Genomic DNA, 20,440 nt, shown 5'->3' with positions numbered 1-20,440 from the left:
TTCGTCTCGCGAATTAGCACTCAGCTGTCATAAAATATTTATAAACAGATTTTATTTGATACTTCAAAATAATAAAATTCTTTTTATATGATAAAGACTAAAAAAAATCTTGGAAAACAAACCAGGCACTTCAGCGTGTGCGTGGGGGCGGCTGACACAGCGCGCCGACGTGGCGTCCTACACCACCAAGGCGTCCCGAGCCGGACGTGGCAGCTTCCCATTGGCTGCCACCACGTCCCGCACCCTCCCATTGGCCGGAACAAGTCACGCGACGGCCTTTTCCTCGCAACTGCCGGCCCCGCCAGCCGGATCGGCCGATCCCCACCGTCCCGTCTCCCCGTCGCCCAATCTCAGCCGTCCGTCCGCTCCGCGGCGCCCACTTCAAATACCCCCCTCGCCCCTTCTCCCCCTCGCGGACGCCTTCGCTCGCTCTGGTTGGAAGGTTTCGAGAAACTCCCCGGCCCGAGGAGATCGGGAGCGAGAGGATGATGGGAGGGCGCGCGCTGCTGCTGCTGCTCGTCTCGGCGCTGCTCGTTCAGATCCGCGCCTCCGACCCGGTAATCTTAGCGAACCAATAGAGGCTGTTTATTTTTTTCCTTGGAATTATGGGGGCGAGATTTGTAATGGTTCGTGCGGGTTCTGATGGTGTTGCTTGCAGCTGCTGTACGAGTCGTTCGACGAGGACTTCGAGGGGAGGTGGGTCGTCTCCAAGAAGGACGAGTACCAAGGTATGCGCGCGCATCTACCTCTCTCCCCTCGCGTGCGAGCTTGTTGTGGTTGGCTCGATCGGTGCCAGATCCGGGGGTTTAGTAGGTGTTTTGGGGCGGCTTCTTGTGAGATCTTAGTTGTTGGTGTCGTAAATTAGGAGCGATAAGTAAATCGCGCAATTGCTTGTGAGATCCACGGGTGTGTGTACGGTGGTTTGGTTTGAATGCTAGTGTCAGTCAAGTATGAGCTCTAGTCAGATTAGATCATTAGATGTGCCTTGCTGGCAGGACCCGCCCTAGATGCAGAGTTTGTACCTTATTATTTTCTTGATACACTGAGCTGATAACCTAGCACAGCGTGTTTTGGCTGGTAGGATAGGAAGCTATAGGATCATTATAGTGACCGGCTGTTTGTGCGCCCATTGTTCCGATGATAATGTGGTGTGCTTAATTGAACTGTTTTTCTGACACTCTCAGGATGTGTTGATATGGCCATGTGATTTCAAATATGGAATTTGTGTGATAAGCCTGTGTCATGGAGAGATATTATAGATAATTCCATGTATTTTTATGTGATGATGCACTGAGTTGAGATCACAACATCTGACCTACATTTACTTATAATATGTTAACACACTTCAAATGTATTAACTTTGTAATCCATATTTGGATGTCTGTTAGATTTTGACATTTTGCTGGTATTTGTCTGTTGAACGTTATTCCCTGGTCATATCTTTCTGTTCGTTATTTTTTTTCATTGTACCAGTGTCATCGACTAAGAATTGACATACTCTGGTTTGCAGGTGTATGGAAGCGTGCCAAGAGTGATGGGCATGAGGACTATGGCCTCCTTGTTAGTGAGAAGGCCAGGAAATATGCCATAATCAAGGAGCTTGAGGAGCCAGTTACTTTGAAGGATGGGACAGTAGTCCTGCAGTTTGAAGTAAGGCTCCAGAATGGCCTTGAGTGTGGAGGTGCCTATATTAAGTACATCCGCCCTCAGGAGGCTGGATGGGATGCCAAGGAGTTTGATAATGAGACTCCATACACTATCATGTTTGGTCCAGACAAGTGTGGGTCAACCAACAAGGTGCATTTCATCCTTAAGCACAAGAACCCCAAGACTGGAAAGTATGTTGAGCATCACCTCAAGTTTCCGCCTTCTGTCCCATATGACAAGCTGTCACATGTCTACACGGCTATCATGAAGCCAGACAATGAGGTGAGAATTTTGATCGATGGGGAGGAAAAGAAGAAGGCAAACTTCCTGTCTGCTGATGATTTTGAGCCAGCGCTCATCCCATCCAAGACCATTCCAGACCCTGATGACAAGAAGCCAGAGGATTGGGATGAGAGAGCTAAAATCCCTGATCCGAATGCAGTGAAGCCTGATGACTGGGATGAGGATGCCCCGATGGAAATTGAGGATGTGGAAGCCACCAAGCCTGAGGGATGGCTGGATGACGAGCCTGAGGAGATTGATGATCCCGAGGCAAGCAAGCCTGAGGACTGGGATGATGAGGAGGATGGTGAATGGGAGGCACCAAAGATTGACAACCCTAAGTGTGAAGAGGCACCTGGATGTGGTGAGTGGAAGAGGCCAATGAAGCAGAACCCAGCTTACAAGGGCAAGTGGCATGCACCCCTGATTGACAACCCCAACTACAAGGGAATCTGGAAGCCTCAGGAGATCCCCAACCCTGAGTACTTTGAACTTGACAAGCCTGACTTTGATCCAATTGCTGCTGTTGGAATTGAGATCTGGACGATGCAGGATGGCATCCTGTTTGACAATATTTTGATTGCTGATGATGAGAAGGTTGCCACCTTCATCCTAGAGAAGACCTGGAAGCCCAAGTACGAAGTTGAGAAGGAAAAGGAGAAGGCTGAGGAGGCTGCTGCTGCTGCAGATGGTCTTTCTGAGTTCCAGGTAATCCTGTCTTCTGGTTGTTTACAATCATTATTACTGTTAATTTCTTTACTGGATTGTGTTTCCATTTTATCACTAACTTGATTTGCCACCGCATTGCAGAAGAAGGTTTTTGACATCCTATACAAGATTGCTGATGTTCGGTTCTTGGCACCCTACAAGACCAAGATCATTGTGAGTTCTGGAAATATTTGCTAACCTCTCCTGTCAAACATCTTAATGTGTTGTCTAGAAAATGACATGTTCACCCTATCATGTTCTCAGGATGTGATTGAGAAGGGAGAGAAGCAGCCCAACATCACTATTGGCATCTTGGTTTCGGTTGTTGTCGTCTTTGTGACCGTGCTCTTCAGGATCCTGTTTGGTGGCAAGAAGCCTGCTGTAAGTTCTTCCCAATTGTTTTACTGCCCTCTTCATCCTGAATATGAAGAGAAGCTCAACCCACAATTGCTTGTTGCAGGCTCCAGTGAAACCTGTAGTTGAGGCGAAGAAGCCCAAGGCCACCGAGACTGATGGTGCTGGAAGCAGCGGCGACAAGGTGGAGAAAGAGGACGACGAGAAGGAGGAGACCGGCGACAAGGTGGAGAAAGAGGAGGACGAGAAGGAGGAGACCGCAGCGCCACGCCGGAGGTCCCGAAGGGAGACATAGAGCCTTATTTTTGACGTGTTTGGCCCCTCTGGCACCTGCTTTTTTTGAGAACTTGCCTCTTAATATTTTGAGTGTATAATAGGAGCGTCATGTCACCTCTGCTGCTTCCCAGCTGATGATTTGTTGTTTACATGGTTAGACCATCAGGAAGGACCCTTCACGAGCAGTAGAAGTTAGTTGGTGTCTGTCGTTTGTGTGCTGTGCCTGACATTTTATAATCGCTTTGAATCAGACAGGTGATTGTTTTCTAGTAGATCGAATGAAGGAACATTTCAGATTTTACAACTGTTCAGAAAGGTGAATGCATCGTTATATTTTTAGTTAGGTGATATTTGTCTTTTCATTCTGGTCCACCGAAAATTTTGCTACTGTTTGGGTGATTGATGTGTTTTGGATTCACCAAAAGTTTCAGCAGGGGATCAAGTGGTTTGAACTGAATGCTTGACAGCAGCAAGGTTTGAACTGAATGCTTGACAGCAGGTTGCTGCCTGGGTGTTCCATTAGATTAAATTAATCACCGTGTTCTGTTGGTGTACTAGCCTCCAGTCCTATAGTATTTTCCTCTCACACTGCTCCAGCGCCAGTCTGGAGCCACCAATCAGGCAATAGTATTTTTTTCTCACACAACTCCAACTCCAGCCTGCCGAACGGAGGCAATTATACTGCAATGGTGAATCCATCTAAAAGTGAAAATTGACAAAAAGTTAGCTGAACCAGCGGAAAGTCTTTTCCTCGTGATCTTCAGTGTGTGCAAATGCTACTCACACTTAGCAGTGTGAATGAATGAATGGGTTGAAAATGAGTCTTCCAGTTAGCAGTGTGAGTGAATGGCTTGAAAATGCACCTTACAGGTCGTCGTCATCTCAGTCGGCAGGATGAACTCTGTCCGGCGCCAATCATTGTCTAATATCTAGAAATTAGTGTATATATTTTGTTTTTTCTTTTACTTAAGTTGCAAAGGATTTCATACAGTCTATTTCATCACTGTACCTTACCGTGCGAGCAGGGTTTTAATCAAATTAAATTTTAGACCCATATCTGCTAATTGCACCTATTTTACTGAAAAAAATACAAAGTGCGAAAAATGCAATGTTGGAAACAAATTGAATGGATCCAACAGCTCCAAGCTGGGCCTGCCTAAACAGCTCACAAGAATAAATCAGCAAATAACCATATCTTACCTTACGATCCCTGGCCAATTCCCTGGCCGTCCGATCGGGCGCGCGGACGGCCTAGATCTTATGTTTTTCGGTCATTTTACACAAAAGTCTTTGAACTTTCTTAAAATACAACCCGCCGTCCACCCTTCTCTTTCAAAACATTTTTCGAATAAGCCCCTAACATTTTATGCAATCAATATGCAGTCCACCACCCTCCCGCCGGCCACCGACGCGCGCCCCATGAGCCGGCCGCGCGCCGCGAGGCCTCACCCGCCCCGGCCCAAGCTCACTGGAGAGAGAGAAGGGACGGCGGGAGCGGAGGAGCACAGGCGGCGGCGACGGCGCGCGCTCGAGCGCGGCGGCCATGGCACGGAGCGGACCTCCAGCGTGGCGGAGACGGCGGCCATGGCCGGCTCGGGACGGCGCGTCCCTCATCCCTCCCCCCTCCCTAGACGGTGCGGCCCTCCTCCCTCCCCCTTCCTTTGCCGGCGCGAGCGGCGGAGACGGTGGCCACTGCTGGCCACTTCCCCCCGGCTCCCGGCGACCTCGGCGCGAGCAGGGTGCGAGCGTGGCAGCTCCGTCCGCCCTGGAGCGGGCTAGGGGCGCATGCACGGCAGCCGCAGCCAACCCTGCGTGGGCGTGGGGCTTCGGGTGAGCCAGCCTCGGCGCGGCGTGACCAGGCGGCGCTACAGGCTGCCAAAGGCGTAAGCGGCGGGTCGACCGGATGCCTGAGGCAGACTAGCAGCGCGGCCCTGCGAGTTCTCTAGAAGGTGAACAGTACAAGCTAATAAGAACTCCACTTTCGTACTAATCCATGCAAAGATTTGTGAAAATCATAGGAAAATAATTATAGATCCAAATAATGTGAAATTAATTTGGTTAGATTCATAATTTTATCCTCTACCCGTGGAAAATATGTTTTACATATCTTACTCTAGCCAAAATTTCTTTATTTTATTATAATGTGCAGAATTTGATAAATGCAAAATAAATTTCCTAGGGTTCTACAAATTGCAACACCAATTTTATTGGATCTGGTGTGATGTGCCGTTACATGGAGAAATGCATATACGCAACCATCTTTGCATTATAATTTTTTATGCTTTAGTTGCCTTATGTTGCGATTTTTTTGCGTGTATATATTAAATATTCTCTTTGCATTATGTTCTGTTAAATGGTTTGACAGAGGTTACGATAGCACAATATGGGGGTGAATTTCCACCTGGATACAGATACAATAGCAGACAGAAGCTTCAAGAGGTACCTGCGATGCTAAACAACCACATTTAGCCTTGTGTTAGTGGATCTGAACTGAACAACTTGCCTCACAGGCTGGGCAATGTCTGTTCTAAGTTGCCTCACAGGCTGGACAATGTCTGTTCTGTTAGAAGCATGTATCTTCGAGTTAAAAAAAAAGCAACTGAAGCTTGAGTGCATCAGGATCAGCCCATTCATGTCTTGTAATTTTCCCTGTTGCTATGCTTTTATAAAATGCAAACAAGTTTTAGTGCTTAGCTTTTTAGCCTTTCTAACCAAGCTTCTTCAGGTAGATAGGGTCTGATTAGCAAAACCAGCAACACAAACACAGTACAGTACAACCATTTCCAAAGCTACAATTTTTGAGAAAAGTTGGTGTTCGAAAACAAAGTTTGGCTCACCTTTTCAAGAGACTGCATATATGCCGGCTACCATTTTCCAACAAAAAATACATGGAATTAACTTTCATCGTTAATCCAAAAGATATTCTAGCTAAATGCAAATTCAGAAGCATCAATCTCATATGGCCATTTGAATTGGCTTTAGTGAACAGACTGTGCAATTGGAAATAGTCACCAATTATAACTATCTTTCATTGTTATATGTTGCTCAATTTGTCATCTTACCTTTTATTCACATACAAATGCACTCAATGACATTTGGTTTGTAGTTGCTATTGTAGTTGTTGTCCCCTACCTATGGAAATATCATCAGCAAGCATTTTGATGTCTGCTTTTAGCTGCATGGAGATCTTACAAGTGCACTCTGTATTGCATCCTATTAATTCAATGAAGCTAGAATACCATGCTTCCTTAATTTTTGTTCAAAAAGTGATTTAGTGAACCTTAGGATATTTAATTAGGAGCTTCCTATGTATAGTATCTCACTTTGAGATTTTTATTTGTAAAAATACATAATTATCGATCATGAATCAACATCAATAATAACTTTCATAAGTTAGCCTAACTTTTACAAGAACAGATAGGTACTTGAGATAAACACTATATTAGATTCAGTAGAAATACATCGTTAAAAGATCTCTTCCTTGTAAGATTGATTGATTGGCTTCTGCTTTCCTTGCATGCAGGCGAAGACCGTGCCACTTGCAATTGACCAGCCACAGTAGCTGGTCCTCTCCTCTGGTGCTCGTCGCTTGCTCAACTGCTGCTTCATAGCACTTGGTACAAAACCGAACCTGATTGGAGGGAAGACCGTCAGTAATTTTGGTGCAGCAGAAGGTAGCTAATAAAATGTGCTTATGCACCCATTTGTCTTATGCTGAAGCTGAATTGAACCTTGTGTCTCCCTGACTATATTGGTTGAATATCTAGGTTTATGTAGATAAGTCTGTATTTGATCCACCTTTACCAAACAAAAATTAAACCTTAAATTTGATCTGTAGTCACCTAAATTTTGTTGTGATCAATTGAATGCATAATATTCACCATCTATGCATTGTATTTAACTAATCATCGATTTTTTTAATAAATCTAGCTTTGTACTTTGCTACTTGTTGAGCTACAGAGCTTTTTCAAACAACTAGAAACTAATACATGTAACACATACAGCTTATTACCTAAAAATAATACTTTCTCAAGTAATAATCCTACAACTACCATTTTTTATTTGTTGCTACCTTTTAAACTTGAAAGTGTTGCAAGACGCCTATGATTAAAATCAAACTACATAGCTCACCCATTAGCTTCAACGGGCAAAGTCATTTAATTATAAGAACTACAGCCTCCTAAGACTTACTATAAGAACTCACTTCTGCCATACATATTCCTTTGCACCTTCTTTAGCCATCAGGAATTGAAGCTGCCTCCAGTGTTTTGCCAAGAACCCAAATGCTGCTATAACCTTTGTAAGTTACTATCACCGAAGAAGTAATCTACCATCTTATCTATTTAGTAGACTGTATTATTATGCTCTTTCTATTCCTCACACATTCAGAATGCCCAGCGCAGATAAACTAATGTAGAGGTTTGATTCTTTTCAAAAAATATGCTTTGCCTTATATTTGACCTGCTCTTCCTGTTACATTTACAGACAATAAATTTACTTTGCCATTATTACATCGTTTGACTCTATACTGCGCTTGTAGTAGACAGCTTGATGCCTAGATCATTTTGCAAACTGACGCACCTCTCACAGGTCCGCGCGCGATTTGTGATTGTAGCTTAAACACACAAATGTCTTGAAAATCAAAAAGTGTACAATGTAAAAGTTCAACATTTCAAAACCTACAACATTGTTGCATATCAAATTTTAAAATTCAAAACTCTTTTGTAATTTCTTTGCACAAATGTTTATATTTTAACAAAAGATACACTTGAAAAGAAAAGTTGCTCAATAATTCAAAATCTAAAATAATTTTAAAGCGCAAAATTTCAAATTAAGATGCTTTTACAATTTGCTTACAAAAATATTTATATGATCGCATGATGAATAAACAAAGTACTACAAAAAAAAAATCCAATGTATGGTTAGTATTCTACAAGTTTATGTGCCTTTTAAATTGAATTTTATACAACATATTCTCTTCATGCCGATCACCACAAAGGCTATCATTTTTTTCTATCTATGCTTTTGTTTCTATCGAATACCACTGGTTCATCCACTGGCCAACCGCGGCAAAGCTGCGGCGTTTTCTAGTTTCATATGGAGAAACGAGTATCAAAACAGAACGACTAGACATCATCTAAAAAAATCTAAAACAGTTCTAGGGCGTCTATTATTCCCTGAATTTCGGCCAAGGGGCAAAGAGCCAAGGAGTGCTGTGACTGGGCCCAAAACCTGAATTGGCTCAACGGAGACTATTGCGTTCAGTATCCTCAGAGATTAGCATCTATATACGAGTCACTGTATGCACATAAACTTCTTTTCTGCCAAAATATATGTAAGGATCACCGGGGTGTCCGACCCTAGAGGGGGAGGGGGTGAATAGGGTCGCTAATCGCTTTCTATCCTAGGACTCAATCCATTTGCATGAGATAAACCTAACATGTCCTACACATGCTAGTTATGACTAAGGTTTATCTATGCTACTCTCTACTTACCCCTAAAAGACTTGCAACCTATAGCCAATCATAATAAATTAACTAGGAAAGTAAAGGTACGCAAGATAGAGTAAATGCGGAAACGTAATACAGTAAGTAAAGAGGTAAGGGAGAGAATATGCAAACTCCCGTGAAGACACCAAGACACACGATTTAACGTGGTTCGGTTAGGACACCAAGTCCCTCCCTACGTCCACGGCCACTTGTCCAACAAGAACAAGTGTGATGCCAAGTCTCTTCGCTTGGTCACCGTCTTGAGTTCGTCACCAAGACTTCCGGCAAGCAAAGGCTAAGTGGCGCCAAGTCACCAAGACAAAGCCACCGCCACCGTCTCTCTCAAAGCGTCACCAACGTCACCGTCTTCACTATCGGAGCTTCTCACCAAGAGGGGTCTCCTTCCCCGCACAAAGTGTCGTTGCCTCTCCACACTAAGTCGGAAGGTCACACGACGAGTACACGGTTGCTTGCCGCAGCAAGACTTTGCTCAAGGTTGATCTCGCAAGATCAAGTCCTCCCAAGCGCTAAGCTTTTCAAGCTCACACTTGCACTAAGCTATTCTAAGCTTGAATGTGGCACTAAGCTCAATATGGTGGATGAAGTTGATGTTGATCTTTAAAAGAACTTCCAGAGTCTCCAACAACCTCAAATGACCCGGCCTTGGGGGTATATATAGGCAACACAAGCAAATATAGCCGTTGGAGAAAAGCTGCCAGAAAAATACTTAACGCCGGTTAATCCGACGCACCTCCAATAGCCATCGTCGGTTCAACCGGTGATACTAAACTGCCCGCCTTAAAAACTAGCCGTTACGTGTACGGGCAATCAACCGATGCTGCGTCGGTTTAACCGGTGAGTGTAGTTGTCCTGTGAACTCTAAAAATAAACTCTCTGGGCAACTGCACCGACGTTCACCAAGACCCAATCGTCGGTTCATCCGGTGTATAGACCTTGCCTCAGCTTCTAGGTCCATTGCACCGACGTATTCAACTTCCCTAACGTCAGTTCAACCGGTGAAACCATAATTCCTGGTGTGCTCCAAGTCAATGTACCGACATATGTGATTTTCTCAGCGTCGGTTCAACCGGTGATACTAAAGTATCTCTGTCTTGATTTCTTTGACTTGGATTTCTTCATGGTCTCTTCAATTCTTGTCCTTCAGCGGAACCACCGTAGGCACGGCTCTTCGGGCCTAGCTATGCCTATCTTCTCTTTATCATCACTTGAACCTAAAAGCCTGAGAATGATCATCTTAACAATCATATTAGTTCAAGTGTTGTGTTGTCTATATCAATCACCAAAATATTATATTGAAATATGGCATGAGAGGTCATTTTCGCTACAAAATGGCTAAGGGTTGATGCTATGCTCATATAGTGTGATGGAGGAGCTCATTGCATATGAGACATGACATGGAGTTATGTGACCAAAGTGGAGAAGATCAAGACAAGGCTTGGCTTGATGGACCGGTTGCAATGGAGAAGGGCAAGTCAAGGCTTTGAAGCGAGGGACCGCGAGGCGGTGAAGCTTGGGCAAGATTTGGCGATGATGGATCGAGGCAACGGTGAAGAGCGAGCAAGGTCAAGATCGATGGACCAAAGAGATCATGTGATGATATGGAGTGGATCATATCATTCAAGAAAGATCAAGCCAAGTGTTGACTCATGATGATGATCAAAACGCTTGATGAAGTTTGGTGCTTGTGAGGCATCAATATTTGGGAAGATGAAATGGAATGCGCAAGGCAAAGGTATGACTTGTAGGGCATTTCATTTCACCGGTCAAAGGTTGTGTAGATAAGTGCATGACCGGATTTAGGATAGATGGCCGTACTATCAAGAGGGGCAAACTTGTTTGTATATCGGTCATCTAGTGCCACTTGAGCGATCTAACATTGTGATGTTGCTAGGATTGAGTGGCGTGGTGAGATCAAGTGAAAATCCTTTGAAAATGTTTGTGAAATGCTAACACACATGCACATGGTGTTGTTCACGTGGTGGTGTTGGCACATTTGCAAAGGAGAAGGTGTTGGAGTTGATGTTGATCAACTTGTGGGAAAAAGAAGTGACGGGCGGACAGTCCGCAAGTATAATTCATTTTTGTCCAAAGAGGTTGCAGCTCTGTTTGGGCTTGAAGGCCGTACTGCGGATGGTCCACCCCTGGGGTGCGGACAGTCTGCAGGTGTTTTAAAGAAATCATCCAGAGAGGTTGTTTCTCTGGCTTGGGCTGAAAGGTTGGACTGCGGACTGTCCGGCCAAGGGGAGTGGACGGTCCACAGGTCACTTAACAAATTGACCAGAGACGTGTTGGGTCTCTGGTGGGATTTAAGAGTGAAGGGCGGACGGTCCGCCCCTGGGGTGCGGACGGTCCGCAGGTAAGTTGAGAAATTGTCCAGAGACGATTTTGCTTCTGGTGGGTTGCACGATGTGAAGGGCGGACGGTCCGCCCAAGGGGTGCGGACGGTCCGCCCCTCAAACTTTAAGTTTGTCCATAGACGCTGTCTCTTTGAGTGTTCGGAGTGTCTGAACGGCGGACGGTCTGCCAATAGGGCGTGGACAGTCCGCGAAGGGCACTAACGGTCGACTCTGACACATAATCATTGCAGATCTAGCCGTTGGGTTTGAATGGCGGACAGTCCAGTTTTTGTGAGACGGACAGTCCGCGAAAACTCTATTTTCACGGGTTTCGAGTATAACGGCTAGTTTGTGGCATCCCTCTATAAATAGAGGGTGTGGCTGGCCATTTGTTGTTGCTGAGCACCTTGGGGACTTGGTGTCCATGTGTGAGAGTGCTTGAGAGCCCTCTACTCGCTCTAACTTGATAGTAATCATCCGATCGAGTGAGAGAGCGATTCTAGTGCGATTGCTTTGAGAAATTGCATCGAGTGGCACTAGGTGATCGTGTTGCAAGCCGGTGTGCTTGTTACTCTTGGAGGTTGCCACCTCCTAGACGGCTTGGTGGCAAGAGGTTCCGTTGAAACCCGCAAGAAAATTGTGCGGTGCTCCGGAGAAGAGATTGTGAGGGGTATTGTGCTCACCCCGCGGGAGCCGCGAAGAGCAACTCTAGTTGAGCGAGACGTGAAGAGCAACAAGTGGTTCGGCCGGATCATGTGCTAGAGCTCGGTGTGAGCACTCCACGTGGGAGAGTGTGACTTGAGAGTCACCACTACCAAGAGGATCGGCGGCAACCTTGGAGCTTGTCTCAACGGAGATTAGCTTGGTGGCAACCAAGTGAACCTCGGGATAAAAATCACCGTGTCTATTTTGTCTACTCTTCTCGGTGGTTTGCATTCTCCAAATCACAAGCCTTGTATTTACATTCATCTATATTTTGTGCTTGTGTAGTTGCTCTCTAGTGATTAGTTAGCTTGTGTAGCTTGCTAATCATCTTCTTGCTTGTGTAGCTAGAAGTAGAGATCCTAGTGTAACTAGTTAGCTTGTGTAGCTTAATTAGTTGCTCTTGCTTAGATTGTGTAGCTAAGTAAGTTGAGCTCTTAGATTTGGATTGTGTATCCTTGTCCTTGAGCATCTAGTGAGCTTAGGTTTGGCTTTGTGCTTTTGCTCATTAGAATTGTGTAGGAGCTCCCCCGGTTTGTGAAGTACTAGTGCTTAGGCTTGTGTGGCTTGGCATTAGAATTGTCAGGAGAGTTCTTACTAGCTTGGCACTCCATTTGCTTTGTGTAGGATCTTTTTGGAGGTGCCTTAGAGTCATAGTTATTGGGGTGAAGTCTTGGCTAAGCGAATAGTTTCAATTCCTCATAAGTTTCGGTTAGCTAGCGCGATTATTTTTTAGAAAGGACTATTCACCCCCCTCTAGTCCGCCATCTCGACCCTACAGTTGAGCACACCCTATGAAGTACCTATTGCGGGTATATTTGTTTTGTGTATACTTGAGATATTTGAGGTGTTTGGAGACCATACCTGTAATGGGTGCCATCGGGACCATTGCGGTGGATAGCCATCGGCGGACCATTGCGGTGGATACGCCTTATGATGAAGATGCTCGCCTTAGCAAGTAAGGACGAGTTAGTGATCCTGGTGATAGGACTATATTAAGCGTGCACACCACTTATCCATTATATGGGTGGATCCGGTCCGAGCTAGCTGTGCGTAGCACCAAGCCTATAGGAGGGTGTGGTATCATTGCAGGGAAGGAGGTGATAACCTCACATTCCCCGAATAGCAGGATTTTGCAGGATCCAGGTGTAGGGAGGCTTCACAGCCTCGGGGCGACCTCTTGCGGGAGGATGCACCCCAAACCCGGGAAAGCGGGATGGTGGCCGTAGCTGCTAGTTTCATGATAGTAGACCAGTGTCTCATCGTTTAGGTGGCCGACAAATTGCCTGGCTTCGATTTGAGTGGGTTAGGTGTACAACCCCTGCAGGTGAAAATTATAGGTATATCCTCGGTCATGGACATCTTTTGATCTGACGTCACTTTCATAGATTAGTGCTACTTATCTTCTACCTCCCTTAAGTGCTGATTTTCCTGACTGGGGCAGCTGAGGTGCGAGAAGAGGAGTTCTCGCATCGACTTGATGGTTTGAAAGGTGTGTGTTAACCCGGGAACCTGAGATGCCAATTGAGGTGTTTTGGTTGACGATATAACTTGCTTGCTGCTTGGATAGGATAAACCCCAGCCTTATCTATTGGCTATTCTTTATAATATTTAGCACTCCACCTAAAGCTTGCATACAGGTAGTGACATGAACCTATCCCGTTTCTTGGGGATAATTTGGTAGTTGTAGGATCCAACTCAGAGATCAATCCCGATGACGGTGGATGAATCAATTGTGGCCCGTGCTTCGCTCAAGTTTGCATGTGGATGAGCGTTCCCTAAGATGAAGGGTGGCCCTGAAGCTTAGCTACCGTTTCCATTTTCTATTTGACTCATTTTATCCCAAGGGTCTTATACTAGAAATTCGTAATACAATTGTTTGGATTATGTAATATCTAACTCCATGTTATGATTTAATGTGTTGTATGACTGTGATAATTCATCTAAAATGAGTTCTTCATGTGGCAACGCTTGATCCTGTGGCAACGCTTGATCCAGGAACTATCACGATGATACAGGACGGAGCCAGATTCTCATCTCCGGAACCCAGTTCGTTTAGAATATGACATCCTTTATTTCTCACACTGTCAACTAGATGGCGTCATTACCTGCAAGATATCAACTTCTGGTATGTTACTTTCAAAATCTGATTCCTAGAAGTTTACGGTTTTAGTTTCATTTGTAGAGCCTAACACAAACTGGACCGTCACGTACGCCTTTCTCCCCAACCCACCCTTGAAACGAACCCGACCACATCATCTGTTTAAAAAACCCATAAGTCATAAGTCAGAATTATTTGTGACAATACCTTGTCATGCCATAAATTAAGAACTATACTAAGATAGCACCATACCATATAGGGGTGCAAATGAGTGACCTTTAGGTGTACCTCCAATCATTTTTACTTCAAAATTTTGCACTACTTTTCTAAAATGGGATTTCACTCTGAAGAAGTAGTACAAAATTTTGAAATAAAGAGGGTTGAAGGTGCGCCTAAGGGCCATCCATTTGCACCCTTAATACCACAGTTGTGAACCATTTGTGATAGAATTTTAACAATTTGTGATAACCTCAAGTATCACCGGAGCTTACACAAAAGGTTTTACGATAAAATGTACCAGCATTATGTGGTAGCTCTGTCGGCCGGTCCTTTTAATTTGGAGGGAATGCTGTGCTAGTTTTAGTATATAGTATTATGAAAAAAGTCTAAATTACTCCCATCAACTATAGCCAAAGTATGGATAGCTCCCTAAACTATCGCTTGGTTCATTTTATCCCCAAACTATGCCATTTGGTTCAAATTATCCCATAGTATAATTTATTTTTTATTTCTCCATGCATAGGTGGAGGTTTAAGTTGAAATTTTATAAGATAATAGTAAACACCATACTCATATTAGAAAAAATACATCATAATTTTTATCATTATTTTGATAGGTTAGGATACTTAATAATAAATTAATCATTGAAGTTCAAAGTTATATGAAAACTAATGGGAAAATTATAATTTGTTTTTCTAAATATGCATTGTGATGTCCACTACTACTCTGCAAAATTTTAAATTAAAATATGACTTGTGTATGGAGAAACAAAAAAGATAAATTGTATTATGGAGTAAAATAAACTAAATAACATACTTTAGGGGTAAATTGAATTAAGTTATAGTTTAAGGGGTTATCCAGACTTTGGCTATAGTTGAGGGGAGTAAATTGAACTTTTTCCTTATTGTGGAAAATCCTTCTCTTTCCCATGGCCCAGTGTTAACGCTAACATTTTCATTTATAAAAAACGCTAACATTTTCATTTCCAAATTCTTCATTGTTACCATTATCAAATACATTTGATGATTTAAAAAGCATAACAAATTGATTCTATATGTCCATGACTATGGATATGGTAGTTTCGGCATTAAACTTAATGCATCTTTACTGTCATCAGAAAGTGTGTCAAACATATCATAAGTTTGAAGTTTCTTCTAATTGATAAGATTTCTTGCTAAGAAATAAACTCTAGGACTCAACGAGAGAATGAAAATAAAAGAAAAGAGCACAAAAGGGGAGACGATTAACTAACTGCTAAACCGAGTGCAAGTTGTTTGATCAAGGACTTAACGAACTCCTCCTTATTTGTGTGGCCAGGCTGAATAGATATCTCAACTGCCCTGCATATCATTTCTTTGATGAAAGACATGGCAAGTATCGCGTGCAGTGGAATGTTGGGGTCCGTCCCGCAGCATGCTTCACTCGAGCTTTATCCAGCATCATTCGGGATATAATCATCAGGAAATTTGGTCCCTTCGACCATGTAATAGAGGTGGACATGAAGCAGGCGGCAGTTATGGGAGTTCGTCGGTTCGACATTTTTGATGTGCTGCATATCAAGGTGGCAGAGCAGCTCGGGCTGCTCGAACATAAATACGACATGGTAGACGCTGAGCTGCGGTACTATACCTACGACATGGAGAAGAAGCAGGATGACACAGTCTCACCCCTGGAGCTAAAATATTCCATAGCTCCTCAAATAGCGCAACATCTATGGAACAAGAAGTACCTGCTGGTGGTTCAGAACCTGGACAGGCCAATAAAGCCCATCGAGATTTATGATATGACAGAGGGCATATGGCTTCCTGCCCCTTTGTGGAAGAATTCTTCGTGGATCATATCCACCACCTCCCAAGATGTCTATGACAGGAGCAAGCCAAAATATGACTGTGTCATCAAATCCTTTGCTGGGGATGATATATTGATTCTCACACTGCATTCCCTGAAACAAGCGGCCAAGTACATCTCTGTTGCGGTTGGCCATGGAGAGGACAAGTATTGGCATCAAGTGGCCCTCCAGTGCTTTCACTACGCCATGCTGCACATTCCCCACTATTCAACTGTAGTTGACACGCCAGAGTGTGATGCCCAGGCCAATGCTAGCTCATCAGATGAGTTGATCCGCCACTGGGCTGCCCAATGCCTCCTTACTGTCATGAAGCCAAGTGTCCAAGAAACAATGGGGGAGGACACTGACAGCTACCACTGTAAGTACTATGGTGATGATGTATATCAACTTGGAAATGTCATCCTCGAGGCTTTTTGGGAGTATTCGTTGCTGCAGCTGCCTTTTTCTCCTGCAACGAAAGGTGATGAAGCCACAATATCTGCTGCACACTTCCTAGCATATCATAGCCTTGTTGTAGAGCCCCTCACATCCGATGAACTCTGCGAGGGAAATCACTCTCAGCTGTTGGAGCACATGCAGTGGATCTCGTATGTGGGTGACCAAGGATTATGGCATGTAAGCAGAGAATGGTTGAGCCAGGAAGCTGGTGGCCCAACCATGCTTAGTATAAGGTATTGCTCACAACAGTCAAGGTTGTTCATGAAGCTTGAATCTGATCATCATTTCTTGGCCACGCTCCATTGTCTCCGTGCTCTTGATCTTTCCTACACTCCACTAGAATCACTACCTCCTTCAATCTGCTACCTCCAAAAACTCCAATTTCTTTCCCTTAGGGGCTGCTATAACCTCAGGAGTCCATTCAGCTTCCCAGATACTGAAATTACTCTCTGTGAAAACAACAGAAACAAAAAGCTCACCTTGCTATACCTCGATCTCTCCTATTCGAATATAAGCACATTCCAGTGCGACTTCTTCCATAGCATGCCTTATCTAAAAGAGCTCCTACTTGTTAGGTGCTCCAACCTTGAGGAGTTGCCACCCTCCATTGCTGTGTTGTCTAGTCTAACAACACTTGAAATCATAGGTACTCAAATAAAATCTTTCCCTATAGAGATATTTGAAGAAATGGGGAAGTTCCAATCACTCAAGCTGATTGACAACAAGCTGCTAGGGCTAACAGAGATAAAATTGGATGGTCATAGTACCCTTAATTCATTCTCATTGATTGGTGCACCTCTTACAAAACGATTGTCTTTGCTCGGATGTAGAAAGCTAGAATCCGTGGACATTAAGGAGGTTGATGCTTTGGAGGAGCTTGATCTATCTGCTACGGCTATCAAGGATCTCCCAGACAACATCCCTAATCTGCCCCAGCTTAGGTGATTGCTTCTCATCGGCGTTCCTTCCCTAAGAAGATTTCCTTGGCATAAGCTGCGTAGATTCCCAGATGTGTTTTGCTTGGATCCATGCTCAGATCGAGCTGTTAATCATCATTGCAGTCCACAAGTTGCTCAGGTGTGCATAAGTGATTCCAGATTGTTTTATAGATTCAATGAGAGCACCGAGAATTCAGTCAAGTTTTTTGGACTTTTGAAATCTTTCTATGTTCAAGTTGCATCATGCAAGGTCACAACTCGGAAGATACATGATGAAGAAGAAATGGTGAAAACCAACAAGCTTCATGCGTCATTGGAAGCCTATGCTGATGTACACCGTGGCTATCTGACAGACGGATTCTCGATTGTGTCAATGGATGACGTACCTCCCTTTCAGGAGAGTGAACGTCATGTGGAGATCTCAGCAGTGGATCGGTATCCCCATGGTCTAAAGTATCTTCTGGAAGCCACTAAATCAATTAGCATGTCAGACGATTCTCACGTCTCGTGCCTAACTGAGTTATTTGGATGTGCTGGAGGAATGCAAGCTCCAGCGGTGCCATCGGATGGTGCTTGTCTTTAATCATTCGTTTTATAACCTGGGGCTGACTCTGAAGAATGCACATGTCTCTCATCTCAAAAGTGTGACGCATTTCTACAAACGACCGAATTTTGATGGTAATTTCCATACACTGAAGCACCTCCGGCTGGAGCATTGCCCGAGGTTGGAAGGCGTCATGCCACGTGGATCTGCGCTGCCAAGTCTTGTGACGCTCGACATCCTCTTCTGCTACAATCTCAAGGCAATTTTCTACCGCAATTATCTGCCTTCTTCTAGTTTCGAGCTCCCATGTCTTCGGAGGCTACACCTCCAGGAGCTGCCCCTGCTGGAGCATCTTCGCGACAAAGACGCCGTCCTGGCCGCACCTGCATGGGAGGAGCTCCACGTCCGTGGGTGCTGGAGCTTGCGCCGCCTCCCGCGCCTCGACCAACGACCAGGCAAGAAGGCCGTGACGGTGAGCGGGGAGCGTGCCTGGTTGACCAAGCTCCGCTGGGACGACCAGCAGGACGGCTCGCACCGCGGCAGCTACGAGCCCAGGCTCCCCCCGGCGTCCGCCTCCATCCGCGAGCGTGTCATCATCAAGACCTATCTCAGGTGAAGGAATTGAGCCATGCCCAAGCCGCAAGCTCATCGAGTTACACAAGGTACGCGATGTGATTTTCAGTCAGCATTAGCTTGCCATATCATGTACTTACTAGCATTATCCACCAAATCAGCTTCCAACGTTACTGATTAGATTTGTCGATTCCACAGACCACAGCATCCTCCGTCCCACTCACCCACGCCACCGCCGCCAATTGCAAGCGCCCGTCCAGAGTTTCACCACGCCCGCCCGTTCGCGTCGATCTCCAGTTTCCGAATAAGAGGTTCATTTGGTTTGTCTGCTGGCTGCTTCGTCGTCCTCGTCCCACCCACAGCAGGCCGGCGCATTCAGCGGTGGCAGCAGCTCAACCAGATTGCAGTGTTTGATGCTTCAATAACGTGTGTTTTGTAGTGTTGTGTGCTTGCTTCTATCAGTTCGTGCAGTGACTTTGATTTGTTTGATTGCCGGTGTGAAACTTTGTGTCTTGTTTTATTTGTCGTTCCCACTCATGATCAGCATGGCCACCTCGATCGGCTTGTTAAATTATATTACTATACTGTAATCTACGTCGTCGTAGTGTGCGTTCGCTGCGTGCGTACGTGTTGTCGTTGAACTTGCTGTTATTGTCTGATTATATGGATTGAATTGGCATATATATTACCGTGTTTGCTTTTTGTGAAATCAATAAAGTTTGTTTAATTTGGTACGTGTTGCTTCATCTAGCTAGTACTGGATGTTTGCTTTGTGGGCTCATCAGCGCGGCTGCTAATCTGTTAGGTATAAGTAAATTATGCTTAAGTAGCGGCAGCACACTGTGGATCGAGTTTTTTTTAAAAAAAAAAATTGAAAAATGGTGTATGGAGTTTCTATGTAAGTAGGAATTCCTAATTCAAGGTGTGTAGACTCGAGTCTGGACACTAGGAAATGACTTGGATTGGATACCTCGGCACAATTGGGCTCATCTTAGCAACCAAAACTAGGCATATAGCCCGCGCATTTGCGTGGCTAGTATTAAAAATTTAAACATTTGCATGTCGTCGTATCCTTACCTAAAGGTTATACTAACTTTTTACCGTACATCATCTTGTTCATTATCATAAATTATGTCTTATTGTTAATTAAAACAATTCAACTATAATTTACCTGTAATAACAATTTGATTAGTTGAGCTTTAATAATATTATGCAGATAATTATTCTTATTTTCATTTTATTTTGATTGATTGTTGTTAGCTTTAGTTTTTATTAATAGTATATATTTGTAACTGATACATAGCTAAATGGTATTTTATATTTAATTTTTCATAATGGCATTTTTGGGTGATTTTTAATTAGGCACATGGGTATTTTAGTCTAATTTTTATCGTAATGGCAGTGGTGAGTAATTTATATTTTTCTATTTTCTCTGATTAACGTGAAAATTTCTAGGCCTTGAGAGCGAACGTGTAAGCTCCGTTTGTTGGCCAAATAATAAGATAATAGATTCAATCAGCATTAGATACTCCAGACGTCACTGGGTAACTTAGAGCATCTCCAAGAGTTTACCAAATTTTACTTGGCAAATCTTGTGTTTTGCCAACTTCTAAAAAGATATGCCAAGTAAAAAAAGAGCTCATCTCCAATAGTTTGGCATAATTCACTTGCTAAACCCAGATATAACTTACATCAGGATCCTGAGAGAGAAACAAAATTATGTTTATGCCCTTCCACCTCATGAAAACTTACATCAGGAACCCTGAGACAGAAACAAAATTATTTTTATGCCCTTCCACCTCTTCTAATACGGACGGATGCGCCGCGGATACGAGCGCACATATATACGCGCGCGGATGCTCTTTTTTCGAACTTGGCATAAATGACAACCTGGGATGGGGAACTGTTGGAGAAGGTTTTTTCTGTTTTTGCCAAAAAAATAAGAATAGCAACCGGAGATGGG

At 44.1% G+C, this 20,440-nt stretch overlaps 2 protein-coding genes across 6 annotated transcripts; both read left to right on the top strand.

Moving 5' to 3' along the window:
• The first annotated feature begins 357 nt into the window (after window positions 1-357).
• Window positions 358-3,610, top strand: LOC120640842 (calnexin homolog). Of its 2 annotated transcripts, XM_039916764.1 has the most exons (7): window positions 358-557; window positions 659-728; window positions 1,511-2,637; window positions 2,740-2,811; window positions 2,902-3,018; window positions 3,098-3,175; window positions 3,218-3,610. In XM_039916764.1, the coding sequence occupies exons 1-7, from the start codon at window positions 486-488 to the stop codon at window positions 3,284-3,286; spliced, it is 1,605 nt and encodes a 534-aa protein (XP_039772698.1). In that variant the 5' UTR covers window positions 358-485; the 3' UTR covers window positions 3,287-3,610. The 2 variants fall into 2 exon arrangements, with proteins under 2 accessions (XP_039772698.1, XP_039772697.1); XM_039916763.1 differs by having other exon boundaries at window positions 3,098-3,610.
• Window positions 3,611-4,738: 1,128 nt separating this feature from the next.
• On the top strand, window positions 4,739-19,149 carry LOC120640841. 4 transcript variants are annotated; one of them, XM_039916759.1, is made up of 7 exons: window positions 4,739-5,216; window positions 5,633-5,706; window positions 6,791-6,941; window positions 7,506-7,567; window positions 13,814-13,943; window positions 15,453-18,566; window positions 18,676-19,149. In XM_039916759.1, the coding sequence occupies exon 6, from the start codon at window positions 15,634-15,636 to the stop codon at window positions 17,365-17,367; it is 1,734 nt and encodes a 577-aa protein (XP_039772693.1). In that variant the 5' UTR covers window positions 4,739-5,216; window positions 5,633-5,706; window positions 6,791-6,941; window positions 7,506-7,567; window positions 13,814-13,943; window positions 15,453-15,633; the 3' UTR covers window positions 17,368-18,566; window positions 18,676-19,149. The 4 variants fall into 4 exon arrangements, with proteins under 4 accessions (XP_039772693.1, XP_039772696.1, XP_039772695.1 ...); XM_039916762.1 differs by lacking the exon at window positions 5,633-5,706; XM_039916761.1 differs by lacking the exon at window positions 7,506-7,567.
• The last annotated feature ends 1,291 nt before the right edge of the window (window positions 19,150-20,440 follow it).

Source organism: Panicum virgatum, chromosome 7K (assembly GCF_016808335.1).
Source record: "Panicum virgatum strain AP13 chromosome 7K, P.virgatum_v5, whole genome shotgun sequence".
Taxonomy (NCBI): domain Eukaryota; kingdom Viridiplantae; phylum Streptophyta; class Magnoliopsida; order Poales; family Poaceae; genus Panicum; species Panicum virgatum.
The sequence above is the reverse complement of the archived record's forward strand: the minus strand, read 5'-3'. Positions and strand labels throughout refer to the sequence as shown.

Coding starts and splice junctions, on each gene's coding strand:
- LOC120640842 (XM_039916763.1), top strand. CDS start 486: ATGATGGGAGGGCGCGCGCTGCTGCTGCTGCTCGTCTCGGCGCTGCTC. Junction 558..658: donor AGATCCGCGCCTCCGACCCG/GTAATCTTAGCG, acceptor TGTTGCTTGCAG/CTGCTGTACGAGTCGTTCGA. Junction 729..1,510: donor CAAGAAGGACGAGTACCAAG/GTATGCGCGCGC, acceptor TCTGGTTTGCAG/GTGTATGGAAGCGTGCCAAG.
- LOC120640841 (XM_039916762.1), top strand. CDS start 15,634: ATGAAGCAGGCGGCAGTTATGGGAGTTCGTCGGTTCGACATTTTTGAT.